The sequence below is a fragment of the Nipponia nippon genome, unplaced genomic scaffold (assembly GCF_047370975.1).
Source record: "Nipponia nippon isolate SJK-2023a ecotype South Korea unplaced genomic scaffold, ASM4737097v1 scaffold_13, whole genome shotgun sequence".
Lineage (NCBI taxonomy): Eukaryota > Metazoa > Chordata > Aves > Pelecaniformes > Threskiornithidae > Nipponia > Nipponia nippon.
This window is the reverse complement of record NW_028262324.1, coordinates 3,980,355-3,996,152: the sequence shown is the minus strand read 5'-3', so window position 1 is coordinate 3,996,152 and position 15,798 is coordinate 3,980,355. Positions and strand designations below refer to the sequence as shown.

Genomic DNA, 15,798 nt, shown 5'->3' with positions numbered 1-15,798 from the left:
GTCCAGGCTGATGTTTGTATGATATTATTAACAGGCACTTCAGCACAGAACTAAGGGTTGGTCCATGTGATGCAGGTATGCCTACAGCATGGGGAAGGCATACTGTGCTCCTGCTCTAATTAACGCTACCCACCACAGATGAAGTCCTCAGCACTGCTTCAAGTCCCCTGCAAGTGCCCTCAGTGTCCCAGCTACTACATCCAGTGCATTTCCCTGCAAGGCCCACAAAAGCCAGTGTAGGTATCTACCTGCACAGTAACCACAGCGTTATTGACTTCAGCCTTTCCGTGCCATTATGAAAGAGATTTCACTTCTGAGAGCAGCACTTTATCAGAAACATTTCCTGGAGCTTCTGTTCCTTTTTAGGCCACATCAGCAATACCAAACAGAGAAAGAGGAATCAAAAGCAGCAGGGGCAGAAATACTTGTAACGTTCACAAGCAGCAAGAGATATCATAGTGAAACAGGCAACAGGGAAAATGTGTTTCCTAGTGACTCAGGATGGTAATTTTGAACTACCTAGTCCCAACAGCACCGAGAGGATGGTACTGCAACAGTAAACGTCACCTATGTACAAGTTCTGCAGCATGAAGCAATCCCACGTACTGCCCTTTGTGCTGAAAGAGCAATCCCATGTGGCTTAGGATTAGACCCTCTGAGCGGAGCAGATTTAGGCAGTCCTGGACCAGCAGCGATGCAGGAACCTTCAGAGCAGCTTGGCCGTAACAGATGCAGATGAACCACTTCAGTTCCTTCCAGTCCATGCAAAACACGAGATAGCCACAGCCAGCAGCACACAGCAGCTCTGAGTTTTGTCAGGACCCATCTCTTCTCGGAGACACGCAGTAACACCTGAAAACATTATTGACTTTTTCCCCAATTTCTCCTCTCTGAAAGCAAAGAGCATGACCTTGTATCTTTTCAAAGCTCTCAGAGCCACACAGTCACTGACACTTTGGTATAATCTCAGCACCCTTTGCCGTCTAGCAAACTATAGGCATTCTTAGATATTTAAAATACCTTGGCCAGCTGCTTGCTTCTAAGTTTTTTCCTAGGAATCCTCTTTGGCTTACAGAGGCTCTCATTGCTTTTTTGACTTTTCACACAGTGTGACAAGTCTCCAGTGTTTTAGGAAAGCAGACTTGTTCAATAGTGTTAAACGCAAAACGTGCAAGGACAATAATACAGCAATTAACATTCTGTTATTGAAGAAAAGGATGTGTCCAGAGAGGCACGTGCATGCTCCTAGAACAGTAATTTTGAGTCACAACCCTCAGCTCCACTTCCACAACCTCGCAGGTCAGTACTGCACATGTCACATGCAGCATGCCTCTTCCATCCCTCCCACCAACGCTCCCAGCTGGCAGCTCCAGACACTCCAGTGCCAGGTCACCTGTGCCAGAAGCATGCTAGGAGAGTTTATCCCAAAATAGTCAGGAAAAACTGTCTGCTAAGGAGGAAGACACCTTATTTTTCAGCACCTGACAGACACCCACCATTTTAATATCCACTGCAAGTTTTGCTCAGCATCACAAACACCCCCCACAAAGGCTGCCAGAATAACTAACGAGGAAAGTGTTCATCAAAACCAAATTTAAGCTGTAGGCTGCTGCCTGTCACCCAAAGATTTACATGCAGGAAGAATGGTGCACCCACACCCTCCATAAATCCCAGCGCAGCTGCCAGCACTGACCTGCTAAATGGCTTTGTTTGCTGGCACACCTTTACCTGAATGAGTTTACAAGGCAGTTTTCATTCAGAAGCTGCGGTCATTTTACAGCTGAGCAAATTAGAGAATGTACTTAACTAGGAGGGAACGTACTTAACCAGGAAGGAAGTAAATACTTTCCACCATTTCACCTGTATCTCATCAATATGATTATGTGCTATGTATAAGTGTAATTCTTTTACTGAAGCGGTAGACATATGGATAGAAACTCTAGTATGAGCTCAGTTTTACAGTCACAGCCTGAACTACACTGGTGTAAACACGTTCCCTTCTCTAGCAGGGTAGCCCCTAGTCACCTTTACACCAGCCACACTTGAGAGGGGGACTCTTCAGCTGCACAAAATCACACAGAGCAGCACAGTTGTTCATCATTAGAGCATCTGGTATTTTTATTGCAATGACAGTAAGACTTCTCCAGCTGCTCCGCTGAAGGGACTCACCATAACCCAACAAGTTATTGCATCCTAACAAGCAGTACCTTTAATTTTGCTTCTGTACTGCCACATACAGTCATTGCCACATACAGTCATACCCATGCAACATAAACACACACTAGTTCAAGGGAAACGGCAAAACACAGGTGGGCAAGGCACCGTTCCCAGTTTGGGGACACAGCTGTGGTGCCAGCTGAGCTAGTTCTGCAGGGGAGCATTAGTTCTGGATCTCAGACATCACTGGTGAAACCTGTTTTGCATCAAGATGAAAATGTCAAGTTTCACATGGCTTTTAACACTAGTAACTACTCTGGTAAAAAAATACAAACATACTTCAGATAGGGCTGGAAGTTCAGCTGTCTTCCCAAATGTAGCATAGAGAAGCCAGCCTTTGAGAGCGGCACAGCATTGCCCAAGTGCAAGAAATCAATATAAAAGCTCGGGTTTTAGAAGAACCTTTCTGCCACAGGAGTGGAAAATTGCCAGACCCACAAAACATGAAAACAGGAGATCTGGGTTTCGTTTGCTTTTTGCTGTTGGATGTTAGCTGTTCCTCATCCCATATCTCTACCCACATCTACCTACTTCAAAAGGTAACTGTGGCACCTGCCTCCGCACCACCTGAGTGCTCTTCGCTTTTAGCAGGTACAACTGCAAAGGCAGAGCTGGCACTGCTACGCTGGGCCACTTCAGTGCATCCCAGGATGGGCAGAGAAGCTCCACTACACAGCTCTTCTCAAACGCACAGAGAGCAAACACCTGCTGTACCTATGCAAAGATAAAACCTCTCAGGTTTTACCATGTTTTAATTCACCTCGGTAGAAATCAGCACTGTTTGTACACTTTAGCATGATATTTACACACTTTAGACACCATAATAAAAACAGAAATTTACCAGTAAAAAGCAATTTTGTCCCCAAGTTTCTTCTCATTGACATTTCTGTCCAGGAGGTTGTAGCAGATATTGGTGGTCGCCCCTTTCATCCACTCAATGAAGATCTTCCCCTTCGTCACATCAAAGTTGTACTTCAGAAAGGGTCCCGTGTGCTGACTCTTCCAGTAAAACTCTTTAGCAATGTCACCCCAAAATTCTGCAAAGGCAACGGCCAGAGCTCGTGACCCCGAAACGGGCACGGAGAAGGAAGACAACACGTCGAGGAAGAAGAGGGGCAGCCCCACGCTCCCACGCCCCACGCGTGGGGGGCTCGCTGCGGCACAGCCGCCCCCTCGCCCCCCGCCCCGCTCCCCTCCCACCCTGCCAGCAGCCCCCGGAGGAACCGGCGGCTCCCCCGCCGGCCTCCTCCGCCCCGCCGCGGCCCTCCGCCCGGGGGAGCGGGCAGGGAGGGGGCTCCCGCCGGCGGCGCTCACCGTGCGGCTCCTCCACGGAGCGCTGGTAGAGGCGCTGGTAGTGGGGCAGCGAGGGGACGTGCGCCGCCGGCAGCAGCTCGGGCCGCGGCCGGTACAGCCGGGCCTGCTCCTCGGGCTGCACCATGGCGGGGCACCGGCGGCTCTGGGCGAGCGAGCGGCCGCCGAGCCCGCTTCAAAGCGGCACGGAGCCGGGGGCGGAGACGGCGGAGGCGGCGGCCCGCCCTCACGGCGGCGGGGGGCGCAGCGCTGCCCCGGAGCGCCGGAGCCGGCGGCGGCGGGGTCAGCTGAGCCGGCAGCCGCCCCGGGGCGGGAGCAGGCCCGGGCAGGCGGGGGCTCGCCGGCAAGCGGGCTGCGGGCGGTGTGTCGTTGTCAGCGGTGCGGTCCTGTCAGCCATGTCACCCTGTCAGCCATGACCTCCCGTCAGCCATGTTTCCCCCCGCCCGCCATGTCCCCCCTGTCAGCCGTGTCCCCCCCGCCAGTGGTGTCCCCCTGTCGGCCATGTCACACTCGTCACCCCCATTAGTGGTGTCTCCCCCTGTCAGCCATGACCTCCTTGTCAGCCCTGTCCCCTCTGTCACTGGTGCCTCCTCCAGTCAGCCATGCCACCTCCATTAGTGGTGTCTCCCCCTGTCAGTGGTGCCCCGTCAGCCATGTCCCCTCCATTAGTGGTGCCCCCTGCCAGCCATGTTCCCCCCTGTCAGCCATGTCCCCTCCATCAGTGGTGCCCAGCTGTCAGCCCATGTCCCCCCATCATCAGCCATGTTCCCCCACGCTAGCAGTGTCCCCCCCATTAACAGCGCTGCCCCATCAGCCCTGTCTCCCTCCTCAGCGGTGTGCCCCGTGAGCCATGTCCCCTCAGGGCCAGTGCTCACCACTTTGCCAGGCGCAGGGGAACAGCCCAGGGCGCCATCGATGACACCTTCCTTCACCAGCCCCAAAACAGGCCCAGAGGCCATGGCCACGCTTGGTGCCTGGCCCCCTGCAGAAAACGTTCATTTTGATTTCAAACACTCCACTTCCCCACCGCTGACTGGCTGGGTGAGTCATTAAGCCACATCAGTTCACCGAGCGCCTCTCCCCCTGCAAAAAATTTTACAGATCTTGCATAGTTAGCGAGAAATTAAACAAATTTTTCACCCAGAAGGCTGGAACAGTGGTCCAGAGTGGCAGTAGGGTCTCAGCCCTTGCAGATAGTCAAAACTCAATCAGAGAAGCCCCCGAGCAACCAGCCCTGTCGGAGCAGGAGGTTGCACCTAGGGTCTCTCTAGTGAGCCTCTTAGAGGAGCTGCCTATGGCGGTCCCTCCTGCAGCAGACCCATTCTCCGCTCAATCCTTAACATCTCTTGTGTTGAGCTGGGCTGTCCCGACGGCATTGCCTAGGCAGGCTGCTGAAACCTTGAACGTCTCCTCTGCACTGGGGAATATCACTCCTGTGAGCGAAGCTCCACTGTGCCCAGGGGGGCACCTGCTCTGGAGCCCAAGGCAATTTTTGTGGTGGTTTAGGCTGGGGCCAAGGAGCACGCAAAAGGTAAAAGTCCATAACCTTGAACTTGACACTGTATTCCTTAGGCTGGAGAGCAGTGGCCCCGTGTCAGCAAGCAGGTACAGCCTGTTCTGGCATCCTTGGTGTTTTCCATGGTTTAATGCACTCCCTGGGAGCATTACCTTGCTCTGTGCTGCAGAGCTGCAAACCTGTGGACTGGTGAGCATCGTTTGCCACTCCATGCAATGTTCTCATCAGCAAAGAGGCCAGAAACAGTTTTCTACAGACAAAAGTGGCTAGTGCTGGTGTGTCTTTTCTATTAAGGATGCTCCCTAGTTTTGAAGGGCACATCCATGCTGCAGCTCCCTGCGCTGGTGTTAGTCTGCTGGCTATCCACACTGCTTGAGCGCAAAGTTTCTTCTGTGACTCCATTTGGGAGGACATAGCTGGTTTTCTCCACAATGAAACCCAGGAGCAGTTCAGATGATACCTCCCTTCATGGGCTGTATTCTGCGGGCAGCATCCCTCCAGAGATGCTCTCTATACCCCTCCAACACAACCTCAGCAGGCTTTACGCCCCAAACAGGTCAGCTGCCCTCATACCACACTGTAGCACATGTAACTAAGCTTCCTTAGCCATATGCTATGAAATCACCGTCCTGGGAAGCTGCAGCGTGGCCTCATATTATTAATTTGTTATTAACCAAAAAATCACAGGAAGGAATAGGAATCTTAGGGTGCAGGGACTCAATCTCTACTAGTAAACCACACGGATGTAGGCAAAGTCTCCAACACAAGTCCACATCCATCCAGATACCCAATTTTAGCACATTCCCTGTTGGAGTTTCAGCCTGGGACCACCAGGCTCGAAGCCCAGGCTCACTCCGTGGGCAGACGCAGTATGGATACGGCCAGACCTTGCAAGGTGTTTCCCTCCTCCAATTTCCCTATTACAAAAAGGTGGTTTTGAACAAGAAGTCCAGTTGGCTCTGCAGCCTGGATTCCCTGTCATGGCTAGTTTTGAAGCTCCCCAGGAGATACGGGAGTTGCACTCCTCCAGCACTCCCCTTGGAGTCATGGTCCAGGCACAGCCCCATGATTTTTGGGGTATGCGTGGCACATTGTTTAACAACCCCAACTGGAAAGTGCACTGATCCTCTCCTGCGAAGGGGGACAAACCCAGCACTTCTAAAGTCCTTCAGAAGTCACCTCACACTGAACATTTTTCTATTACGAGTTGCTGGCCCTTAATTTTAGCAGCCTCCATCTCAAAGATTTTGCATTTACAGGCAGGGCTTGGCAGCTCCCTAACAAACCTCCTGTCTCCCCACATGCCAGGCAGGGGCCTGTAGTTCACCCCACTGCTGGGAAAAGTGCCTCGTCGCTCTCCCTGCCGTGGGATGGGTGCCCCAGCGCCAAGGAAAAGGTGGTTTGCAGATCTGGGAGGTACCCTCTGGTTTCCTTCTCATTGGCCTTTCGCTTTCAGTGATTTGTCCAACTGAAATTCTCCACCAGGCTCAGCGACAGCATGATTTCTCTCCAGCAACTGTTGCCTGTTGTGGGCAGCACCATGTCCCAGCAGCCCATCAGCTGTCCTCTGTCCAGCATTGCCCAGTATGGGCTGCCGTGGCTGGGGGATTTTGTTGTTGTGCTTCAGCTGTCCACAGCTGTGGCCCAGGAAGCTGCCTGATGGGGAGCAGTTGCATCATCTCTCACAACACACCTGCAAAGAGGAAAACTCAGAATAGCCTCCCAGATGCATTTTCCCACGCTCTCTCCTCTTGCAGGACTCTGATAACCCTGCAAGTGCCCGTGTACAGAGCTGCGAGCCACATAGTTGGTACCATCAGTCAGACCCTTCCATGGCACAAACACAGCCCTTCTCGAACTTTCATTTTAGTAGTCCACAGCTGAAATATGGACATGTCCACACCTCATTTCAGTGATTTTATAGGCTCCAAGGAAAGGACTCTTGCTGTGGGACCATGCTTTGCTACTCCAGCTCCCTCCACACCAGGGCAGCTTGCATCCAGCTGGGCTCCTGCCTCAGGAGCTGGCACGTGGTGGGACTGGATGCTGCAGGGTTTGCGCCAAGCTTGACTCCTGACCTACCAGGCAGCCCTGGAAAATCAGCTGCATTTTGGGCCCTTCATTTCCTCTTCCTGTAAAGGAATAAACGTACATAAAGGGCACATAATGTATATTAAGGTCTCTTGTAGAAACTCAGAGAGTCAAAAAGAAGATACTGGCCAGGTTATGGGGTGCCTTGTTCACACTGTCTGCTTTGGGTACTCTGGGAATGGCCTTTCTAGCACAGCACCAGCAGCACCTCAGCGGCCATGGTGGGACTTTTTACTGCACCTTCCCTGATGTGCAAGACCTCAGTCCTAAAGATGCTGGGGGTGGAGGAAAGAAACTGGAAAATCAGAAATGATCTGTGTGTCTCCGGCCTTCTGTACGGCGGGGTGAGCGGGAGGCAGCCTCGCATGGGAAACGTTCATTTGGGCAAAGCACTGCTCCGGTAGAGCAGCTGACTTACCTGGGGGCTTCAACTGGGGTCACGGGGCATTCCCTTCTGACTGGCCTTATTGCCAAAAACGAAGTGTGAATCACATCCCTGTTCATGCAAATAACTGAGCATATCAGACAGGGTAGCTTGAAACAAGGAGACCTCTCCTCCATCCACTTGCTCCCCCTCACCCTTCTCACTTGATCCAAACTCCCTTCCACTCTAAAATCCACTTGCTGATAAACCCATGTGAGCTAGCAGTGGTTAAAACCTCCATGCCCTGCTGACTGCATGCTGCCAATGCACCTCGAAGGGTCTCCCACGCTCCTTACCATCTCTGCCACTACGGGGACCCTGCTGAGACCCGTCCCAGGCATGCTGTGGCACAGCCCTCCCATGGGAGCCCACGTCTGGGTGACCAGGCTGCACACAGGGAGAGGGTACCTAGTTTGCCTGGGATGAGGCTCTGCTGCGCATGGGTTCTGTGTAGAGGATAATTTGGGTCAGGTCTTGGTGCTCTCAGGGTCAGCTGCTTTTGGGACCAGCTCTGAGTAAAACCCGTGGAAGGGGCTCTTCTGCAGCTGAACATCTTTTCTTCTTTGCCAAAATTTGGGTGTGCAGGATGCAGCATGGCAGGAAGGAAGCAACCCACAGCAGTGGAGGAAGCAACCCAGGAAGGTGTGGAGGTGTCTGAGCAACACCAAGGTCGGTGTGATGGCTGAGTCCCATGTGCTTGCATGGAGAAGGACAACAAGCCACCACCTCTCCCACTGCCCATCCACTTATCCCAGAGCATCTCCTGGACAGGGCAGCCTGGACCTGGGCTTGGCGAGGCTGTAACAGGTCTGGCCAGGGAGATGCAATAGCTTGGTGATCTGGCTGTCAGTGATGGTAATCAGAGAAGACATGCTGAAAAGGCATGGACCCAACCCCTGGTGAACATGTCACAACACAAACAAGCTTATGGCTTGCATGGACATGCCAGAGGCAGTGGGAGGCTTTATCAGAACATCCTGCAGTGGGAAGGGAGTTTTCTTGAACTATGGAGAACTGCAAGGGCAGGGAATTGAGGGGCAGAATGAAGGAGCAAAGGACCTGGAAGGAACCTCAAGTGACACCAGCAAATGCTCCTGGGACCTGCAGAGCAGGCTCCGACCTGCCTTGCAGGGACAGAAGGGAAGGCACCATGCAGCACCATGACTACCCTTGGGCTATGCGCCGGCATCCCCCTCCTCCCACAGATGATGGTGCTGTGTGGACTCAAGCAGTGTGGATCCCCAGAGCAGCATCCTGGGAGCTGCGAGGCCACAGCGAGTCAGAAGAGATGGGGTGGGAGGACATGACCGGGTTGTGGATCTTCCTGCTGGGGTTTTCTACACTAATTTTCAGCACGTGGCCAGGCTGGGCAGCCCTCCGCTTGTACTGAATGAATCAGCACATAGCAGCAACGGGGTTAAACAGCGGATCTCATTCGTCTCCCCACTGATGACGCTCCTCCTCTTCGTTGGCTGCAGAGGAAATTTTAATCAGCACCATGATAACAGCCTTTCAGTCCTGCTGGGAGTTATCAGCTCCTTTGTTTGTAAATGTAACTGCTCGATACCAATACAGCTCTGGGCTGCGGCACACCATGGCTCACTCCACAGCCCTTTTGCTCAAGCAGCCTCCCTCCCCTCCGGCCAGCTGCTCCCAGCTATCGCGGTATCGGGGTGTTAAAACAGGCCAGCTTGTGCTGAACACAAAGATCAAGCCTGAGCCTTCTCATTCCTGTCGCTGCTGTCACTAGGAGAGAGACCTCCAAATTCAGGCTGGTTTAAGCTTCAAAGAGTAGCTGATGAATATCACAGTCTGGTAATTTAGCTCTCTGCAGAGTACAGACAATACGGTCATAATAATTTTACATGTAGATGAGCTAGTAACGCAATCAGGATTATAAATCAAAGCCAGGAGATGCTACTGCTGTTTGCCTTAGATTTGAGAGCTCTAGCCACAAGAAAATGTCTGTCTGTCTCCTAGATGGGGCCAATTAACCTTATAAAGATGTGCTCTCCTCTCACAGCAGCTCATTTGTTTACTTGGGCTCTGCTGGCTGCTGCTATTTTCATTGTGGAAGAGGGGGCCAGGTCGGTCAGAGATTTGGCGGAGGCCTGGGCTGCAGGGGAAGGGAGACCGGGCTCGGGAGAGATGGTGCCTTGATCAGCGGCATGTTAGCGAGGTTGGAGCTTAACAACTGCCGTCCTCATGTGGCTTCATAGCTGTCCCCAGGCTTCAGAGAGTGTCTTTGCCCATCCATAAACATAGCCGCCTTCTTTTGTCCCTGTTTTATTGAGCAGGAAGAGGTAGCTGGAGCTCTGGGGTGCTCAATGACTGCAGCCCACAGAGCAGCCGTGTCCTGCAGGCTCCTGCCTGCGCCTTGGGTAGCACAGGCCCAGGCAGCCTGGGTGGGCAGGCAGCAGCGGCGTGCCCTCTGCTGCTGAGCTGCCAGCCATGCAGCTCCGCTGTGCCAGGGCCCGCAGTGCCAGCCGTGCAGGGCCCTCAGCACCAGCAATGCAGGGCCCGCAGTGCAGGCCGTGCAGGGTCTGCAGTGGCAGCTGTGTGGGGTCTGCAGCAGCAGTGATGTGGGGTCTGCGATGCCAGCAATGCAAGGCACATGGTGCCAGTGATACGGGGTCTGAGGTGGCGGCAGTGCAGGCTGTAAAGTGCCAGTGATGCAGTGTCCAGGAATGAATTTGCTGCAGCCCTGTCTCATGGGGCAGCACATGGGCTGGCAGTGCTTGGTCTCATCCCAGCCATGGGGTAGGGGCACATGCATCACTGCGTTGTCCCCTGGCACCATCTGCTGCTGCCCTGCCCAGAGCCTGGAGCAGCCAGGAGCAGAGCTGCACCAGGATGCTCCTCTGGTACTCAGCAGCAAGCAAGCCATTACCTGTCTGCACAGGGGGGGCCTGGGGCTGTTGCCCAGCCCCGCACCCCACTACTTCACTCGGACATGAAGCTTGGGCAAGGGCAAGGGCTTTTATGTGGGCACAGGAGCACGGCCCACACTGTCAGCTTAGGGGGCAGCAGGACTGCACCAGTGCTTGGTGGGACTGCGAGGGCTGATGACAGCACCCAAGAAAGTGGGTCTGCTTTGCTCTTGCTTTGCTTCCTTCTGGCTTGGCCATGCCTGCCACACACCATGTGGGGATGTCCGTATGCTGGGAGCAGGATGGGGCCTGCTTTGACAGGCAGGATTTGGGGTGGTGCAAGGATGCACTGGTAGCCAGGCAGACCTGGGAGCAAAGGGACACAGCTGGAGCAGGGCCAGCATGGAGCTGAGGTCGGTGCTGACACCAGAGGGTGGTGTGGTCTCATGCATCCCCAGCACCAAACCTTCTGAGCTGCTGAGGCCTCGGGGCTGCGATTTGGCCCAGGGATGAGCCATTTGCTGCAAAAAACCTGTCGGACCTTGCAGCACCACCAGCCAGGGTAAAAGGCAGTGGGTGACTCGTCCAGGAGCTGCCTCCAGATTCAGTGGGGACAGGGAGCAGCCTGTCCCACCCCAGCCATACCCTCACTACCCCAAAACTGGGCTCCAGGTATTGCTCACCCGTGGTCTTGGCCGTGCCCTGCCTGGAGGGAGGGGGCACAACCTCTGGGGACCCAAGGGAGTCACCGACAAGTACCCCATGCTGCCACGCACCGGAGGCTTGGGCTCTCCGCAGAGTCAGGCAGATGCTGCGAGATGGGGCTGTTTCCTTCATCGCCCGGGGTATTAAAAAACCACAAGAGCTGCATCTTCACCATAGTTGGTGTCCCCAGGGGCTGTGGCAGGCAGGGGACAGGCAGGGCCAGGAACAGGAAAGCCACTGTTGGAGACACGTCACTGCTCTGACACATTTGTAAGAAGAGGACTTGGAGACAGCTTTTATTTATTTTTTTCATAGAGATTTTTTAATGTTTATTTTTTAACAGACTTGGTTTAAATTTTTGTTTTCTACAATAATTCAATGTAAAAATCCCAGTACAATATACAACAATTTGAACATTTGGAATAAGAAATCCAGCTTGAGGAGACACGTAAGTTCAGCTAATTTCTAACACAGGTAGCAAATTCCCTCCACCCTCCCCCAAATTCACTAGCCAGGAAGGCATGTGGACAGGAGCACTTTACAAATGTCACCCCTACCCTGTCAAGACACTGGCTGCCCTGTCCCTGCCCGTATTGCAGTGGGATGGTCCCTCAGACACATCACCTTGGTAAGGGCAGGGTCCCCTCCATGGGATGTCTGGGAGCCTCCAACACTGCAAGGCAAAGTTTGCAGTCAAGCGAGGCTGGCTGGCCCTTGTGCGTGTGATGTGGGATGCTTTGAATGGGCCCTAGGTGCAGGTCCCTCAGGGTACGGGGCTCCCTCAGGATGGAGAACAGACCTGTCCTCCCCTTGGCAGCAGTGCCAGCAGCCCTGTGCCCTGGTGCAGCCATAAGGTCATTGGAAGGGGATGGCCATGTCCTTGCATGGCCTAGCCTGAGGGAAGGAAAACAAAGATGATGCAAGTGTCCCTGGCTCTAGGGTCTGAGGGGTCATCTCAGGGATAGCTCACTGGCCTGGGATCTGGCAGTCCTTCAGGAAGCCACTTTGGCCTGGCCCATGGTACTCAAGCAGCTTGGGATGGTCCTGCTTGAACAGCTTGGAGTGGTCCTGCTCAAGCTACATGGGGTGGCCCTGCTTGAGCAACATGGGAAGGTTCTGCTCAAGCTACATTGGATGACCCTGCTCAAGCAGCCTGGAGAGGTCCTGCTTGAGCAGCATGGGGTGTTCCTTCTCAAGCAGCATGGGATGGTTCTGCTTGAGCAGCATTAGAGTGGTCCTGCTCAGACAACCTGGAGTGGTTCTGCTTGAGCAGCATGGAATGGTCCTGCTGGAGTAGCATGGGGTGGTCCTGCTTGAACAGCATGGAGTGGTCCTGCTCAAGCAGTGTGGGATGGTCCTGCTCAAGAAGCATGGGGTGGCTTGCTTCAGCACTGTGGAATGGTCCTGCTTGAGCAGCATGGGGTGATCTTGCTTGAGCACTATGGAGCAGCTGCAAGTGGCAGGGATGGTTCCTCGTGTCCTGCAGCATCCCAAGCACTGGATCCAAAGCCATATCTGGCCTTTCTTGCCCCTGTTGGAAATCCTCCACTGCTTGGAGAAGTTTCCCAAAGATGTGTGTGCTTGAAGGGATTCCAGGGGGCTCTGGTCAAGCTCTGTGTTCCAAAATAGTTATTGCTAATGCTAAATCAGGACATTGGTGACTTTGTCTAGCTGCGTTTTGAAACCTTCCAAGGGCAGAAATCCTCCCACTTCCCCAGTGACCAGTTCCAGCTGCACCAGCCCTAGGGAGAAGTGTTTCCTCATGTCCAGCATGAATCTCCCAGCCTGCAAGCTGTGGCCATTACCTTTACTGTGAAAGTGCCTTGAGTAGTGGGGATGGGGTGGGAGGCTGGTTCTCCATCTAACCTAGCCACATATCCCATCCCCAACAGTATGGGCCCTTCCTGCTTGCATCAGGGATGGCTGTGTTGGAGGTTGCTTTCCTGGTTGGTAAGGGATGGGATACAAGGCAGGCAAAGGAGAAAGAGAAGGATAAAATAACAGCAGGAGTCAGATGTGCTGGGAATAAAAGAGGGCAGGGAGGATGGAGGAGAGGAAGGTTGGCAGAGGTCAGGCTGGGAGAAGATGGAAGGTCAGGATGGAGTTGAGAGGTGAAGGAGAATGAAAGGACAGTGAGAGAAGGAGGTGTGAGGTAAGGGAGGATGGTTGGAGGTCAGGAAGGGCTGGAGGGGGAATCTGTGAGGTAGGTGGGACACTTGGAGGATAAGGAGGGATGGGAAGATGGGGAGAGATGGTGGAGTACAAGGAGAAACAGGGAGACTGCGGGAGGCAAACGACAAGGGATGGTGAGATAGCCAGAGGTTGGGTATGAGGAGGGACAGGGCAAGAAATGAAAGAGCATGAAAAAGGATGGTGAACAATTGGGAGGTGGAGGTTCACAGCAAGGACAGAGAGACTGAGGTGGAGGAAGAAGAGGCACGAGATGGAGGAGGAGGGATAAAGTATGGGAGATGGTGGAAAGTGGAGGACAATGAAGAGGAAAAGAGAGGTTGGAGGAGAAGGAGGAGGACTGGACAGATGGTAGGAAGTGGAGGACGAGGAAGAACAGGCAAATAGTGGGTGGTGTTGGGGCATGGGGAAGGATGGGGAACAGTGGGAGGTGGAGAAGGATGAAGAAGGTGGGGAAAATGATGGGCAGTACAGGGAAACAAGGAGAGACGAGATGGCAGGTGGTGGAGGACAAGGAGGGAGGGGGAGATAGAGATGAAGGAAGAGGAGGGATGAGGAGACAGTGGGAGATGGACAATGATGACAGGAGGGATGGAGAGACATTTAGGGGTTACAGGAAGACAAAGATTGGTGGGCAATGGAGGAGGATAGATAAGGAGATGCTGGGAAATGGAGAAGCGCAAGGGGGGAGGATTGGAAATGTGGGGGTGGAAAAGGAGGAGGTGGGATTGTGTGATATTGGCAGCTGGAGGGACAGGGCAATGGTGGGAGGTGAGGGTGCATTTTGGGACAGGGGAAGTGGAGGAGGATGAGGGGGATGAGGAGATAGGAGGAGGTAGAAGAGGATGAAGGAAGATGCGGAAAAGATGAGAAGTGGAGGAGGTTGAAACAGGTTGGGGTGATGGTGGGAGCTAATGGAGGATGAGCAGGGATAAGAAGATGGTTAAGATGCAGAAGAGGAGAATGATGGTGGGAGCTGATGGAGGATGAGGAGGGATGGTAAGATGTTGACATGAGGATATGAAAGGAAACGAGAAACTGGAAGCAAAGCAGGACGAGGATGGATGGGACAGGGTGGAGGTGGAGAAGGAACAGAAGACATGAGGAGATGGTGAGAGATGGATGAGGATAACAAGGAATGGGATGTGGTAGATGAAGGAGGAGCAGGTGAGAGGGATGGGATGCAAGCGTGACAGGAAGGTGGGATATGAAGGGCACTGGAGGAGCACAGGAAGGAGGGATGGGAGGTGGTGGGTGATGGAAGAGTGCAGGAAGAAGGGATGGGGTGTGGTGGGTGATGGAGGAGAACAAGAAGGAGAGATAGGATGTAATGTAGGATGTGGGAGCACAGGAGGGTGGGAAGGGATATGGTGGGTAATGGAGGAGCATGGCATGGCAGGGTGGGATGAGACACAGTAGATGACAGAGGAGCACACTCTGGAAGGAGTATGGAAGGAGGGATGGGATATTAAGGGGGTGGAGGAGAACATGGAGGGATGGGAGGTGGTGGGTGATGGTGGAGGACAAGAAGGGATAGGACATGATGGAGGATGCAGGAACACAGGAAGGAGGGACAGGACATGGTGGCCAGTGGACGAGCACAGAAAGGAAGGATGGGATGTGCTGGGTGATGGAGGAGGATGGCAGGGAGGGATAGGACACAGTGGGTGAAAGGAGCACAGGAAGGAGGGATGGGATGGGATGGGATGGGATGGGCAGACAATGGAGGAGCAGTGGAAGGAGGGAAGGGACATGAAAAATCGGGGTGCACAGGAAAAGGGCTGGGATATGGTGGGTGATGGAGGAGCACAGAAAGGAGGGCTGGGATGAGTTAGGCAAGTGATGAAAGAGCAGGAAAAAAAGGGATGGGACATGGTGGGCAATGGAAGAGCACATGAAGGAAGAAAGGGATGTGATTGAGGATGGAGGATAACAAGAAGGAAGGATGGGACATGAGGGATCAAAGAACATGGACGAAATGGATGGGTCATGGTGGATGATGGAGGACCTCAGGGAGGGACAGTTTAATGTAGTGAGCCTGGAGGAGGCTGAGATCTGCAGGTGATGAGGGGCACAAGGGCAAGAAGCAATGGGCAGCAATGGGAAAGTGAATGTGGGGTCCGCATGCAGGCTGGGGAGGATGGGAGGGACAGAGGAGGCGTAAGAAGCACCAGCATCACAAGAACAACAGAGAGCCAAGAGGAGCTCCTGTGCAGCGAGACTGTGGGGGACCCACAGATGATGACAGGGAGCCATGGTGGTGTGGCACAGCTGGGGTCAGCACACGGGGACGGGGTCGGGGAGAGGCAGGCGGGCAAGGAGATGACGGGACACTGTGTGTGGGCTGGGCAGCTGGCGGGATGGCGAGACAGGAGCTAGATGAATCTCCCCACCCATGGGTGTCCCAGCCACCCCCCACTCCCCTCCACAGCGGCACCGGTTCCCCAGCAAGGACAGGCGTCACCATCCCCCTG

The 15,798-nt window shown here is 53.8% G+C and overlaps 1 protein-coding gene across 2 annotated transcripts in view; it reads right to left on the bottom strand.

The window, feature by feature from the left end:
- ACSS2 (acyl-CoA synthetase short chain family member 2) overlaps positions 1 to 3,762 on the bottom strand; it is a 34,459-nt gene extending 30,697 nt beyond the window's left edge. For both annotated transcript variants that reach the window (XM_087749490.1, XM_087749491.1), the window contains exons 1-2: positions 3,532 to 3,762; positions 3,059 to 3,254 (exon numbers count right to left, since the gene is read on the bottom strand). In XM_087749490.1, the coding sequence (XP_087605616.1) occupies positions 3,059 to 3,254; positions 3,532 to 3,655 (320 nt within the window). In that variant the 5' untranslated portion in view covers positions 3,656 to 3,762. The remainder of the gene's footprint in view (positions 1 to 3,058; positions 3,255 to 3,531) is intronic.
- Between the last annotated feature and the right edge of the window lie 12,036 nt (positions 3,763 to 15,798).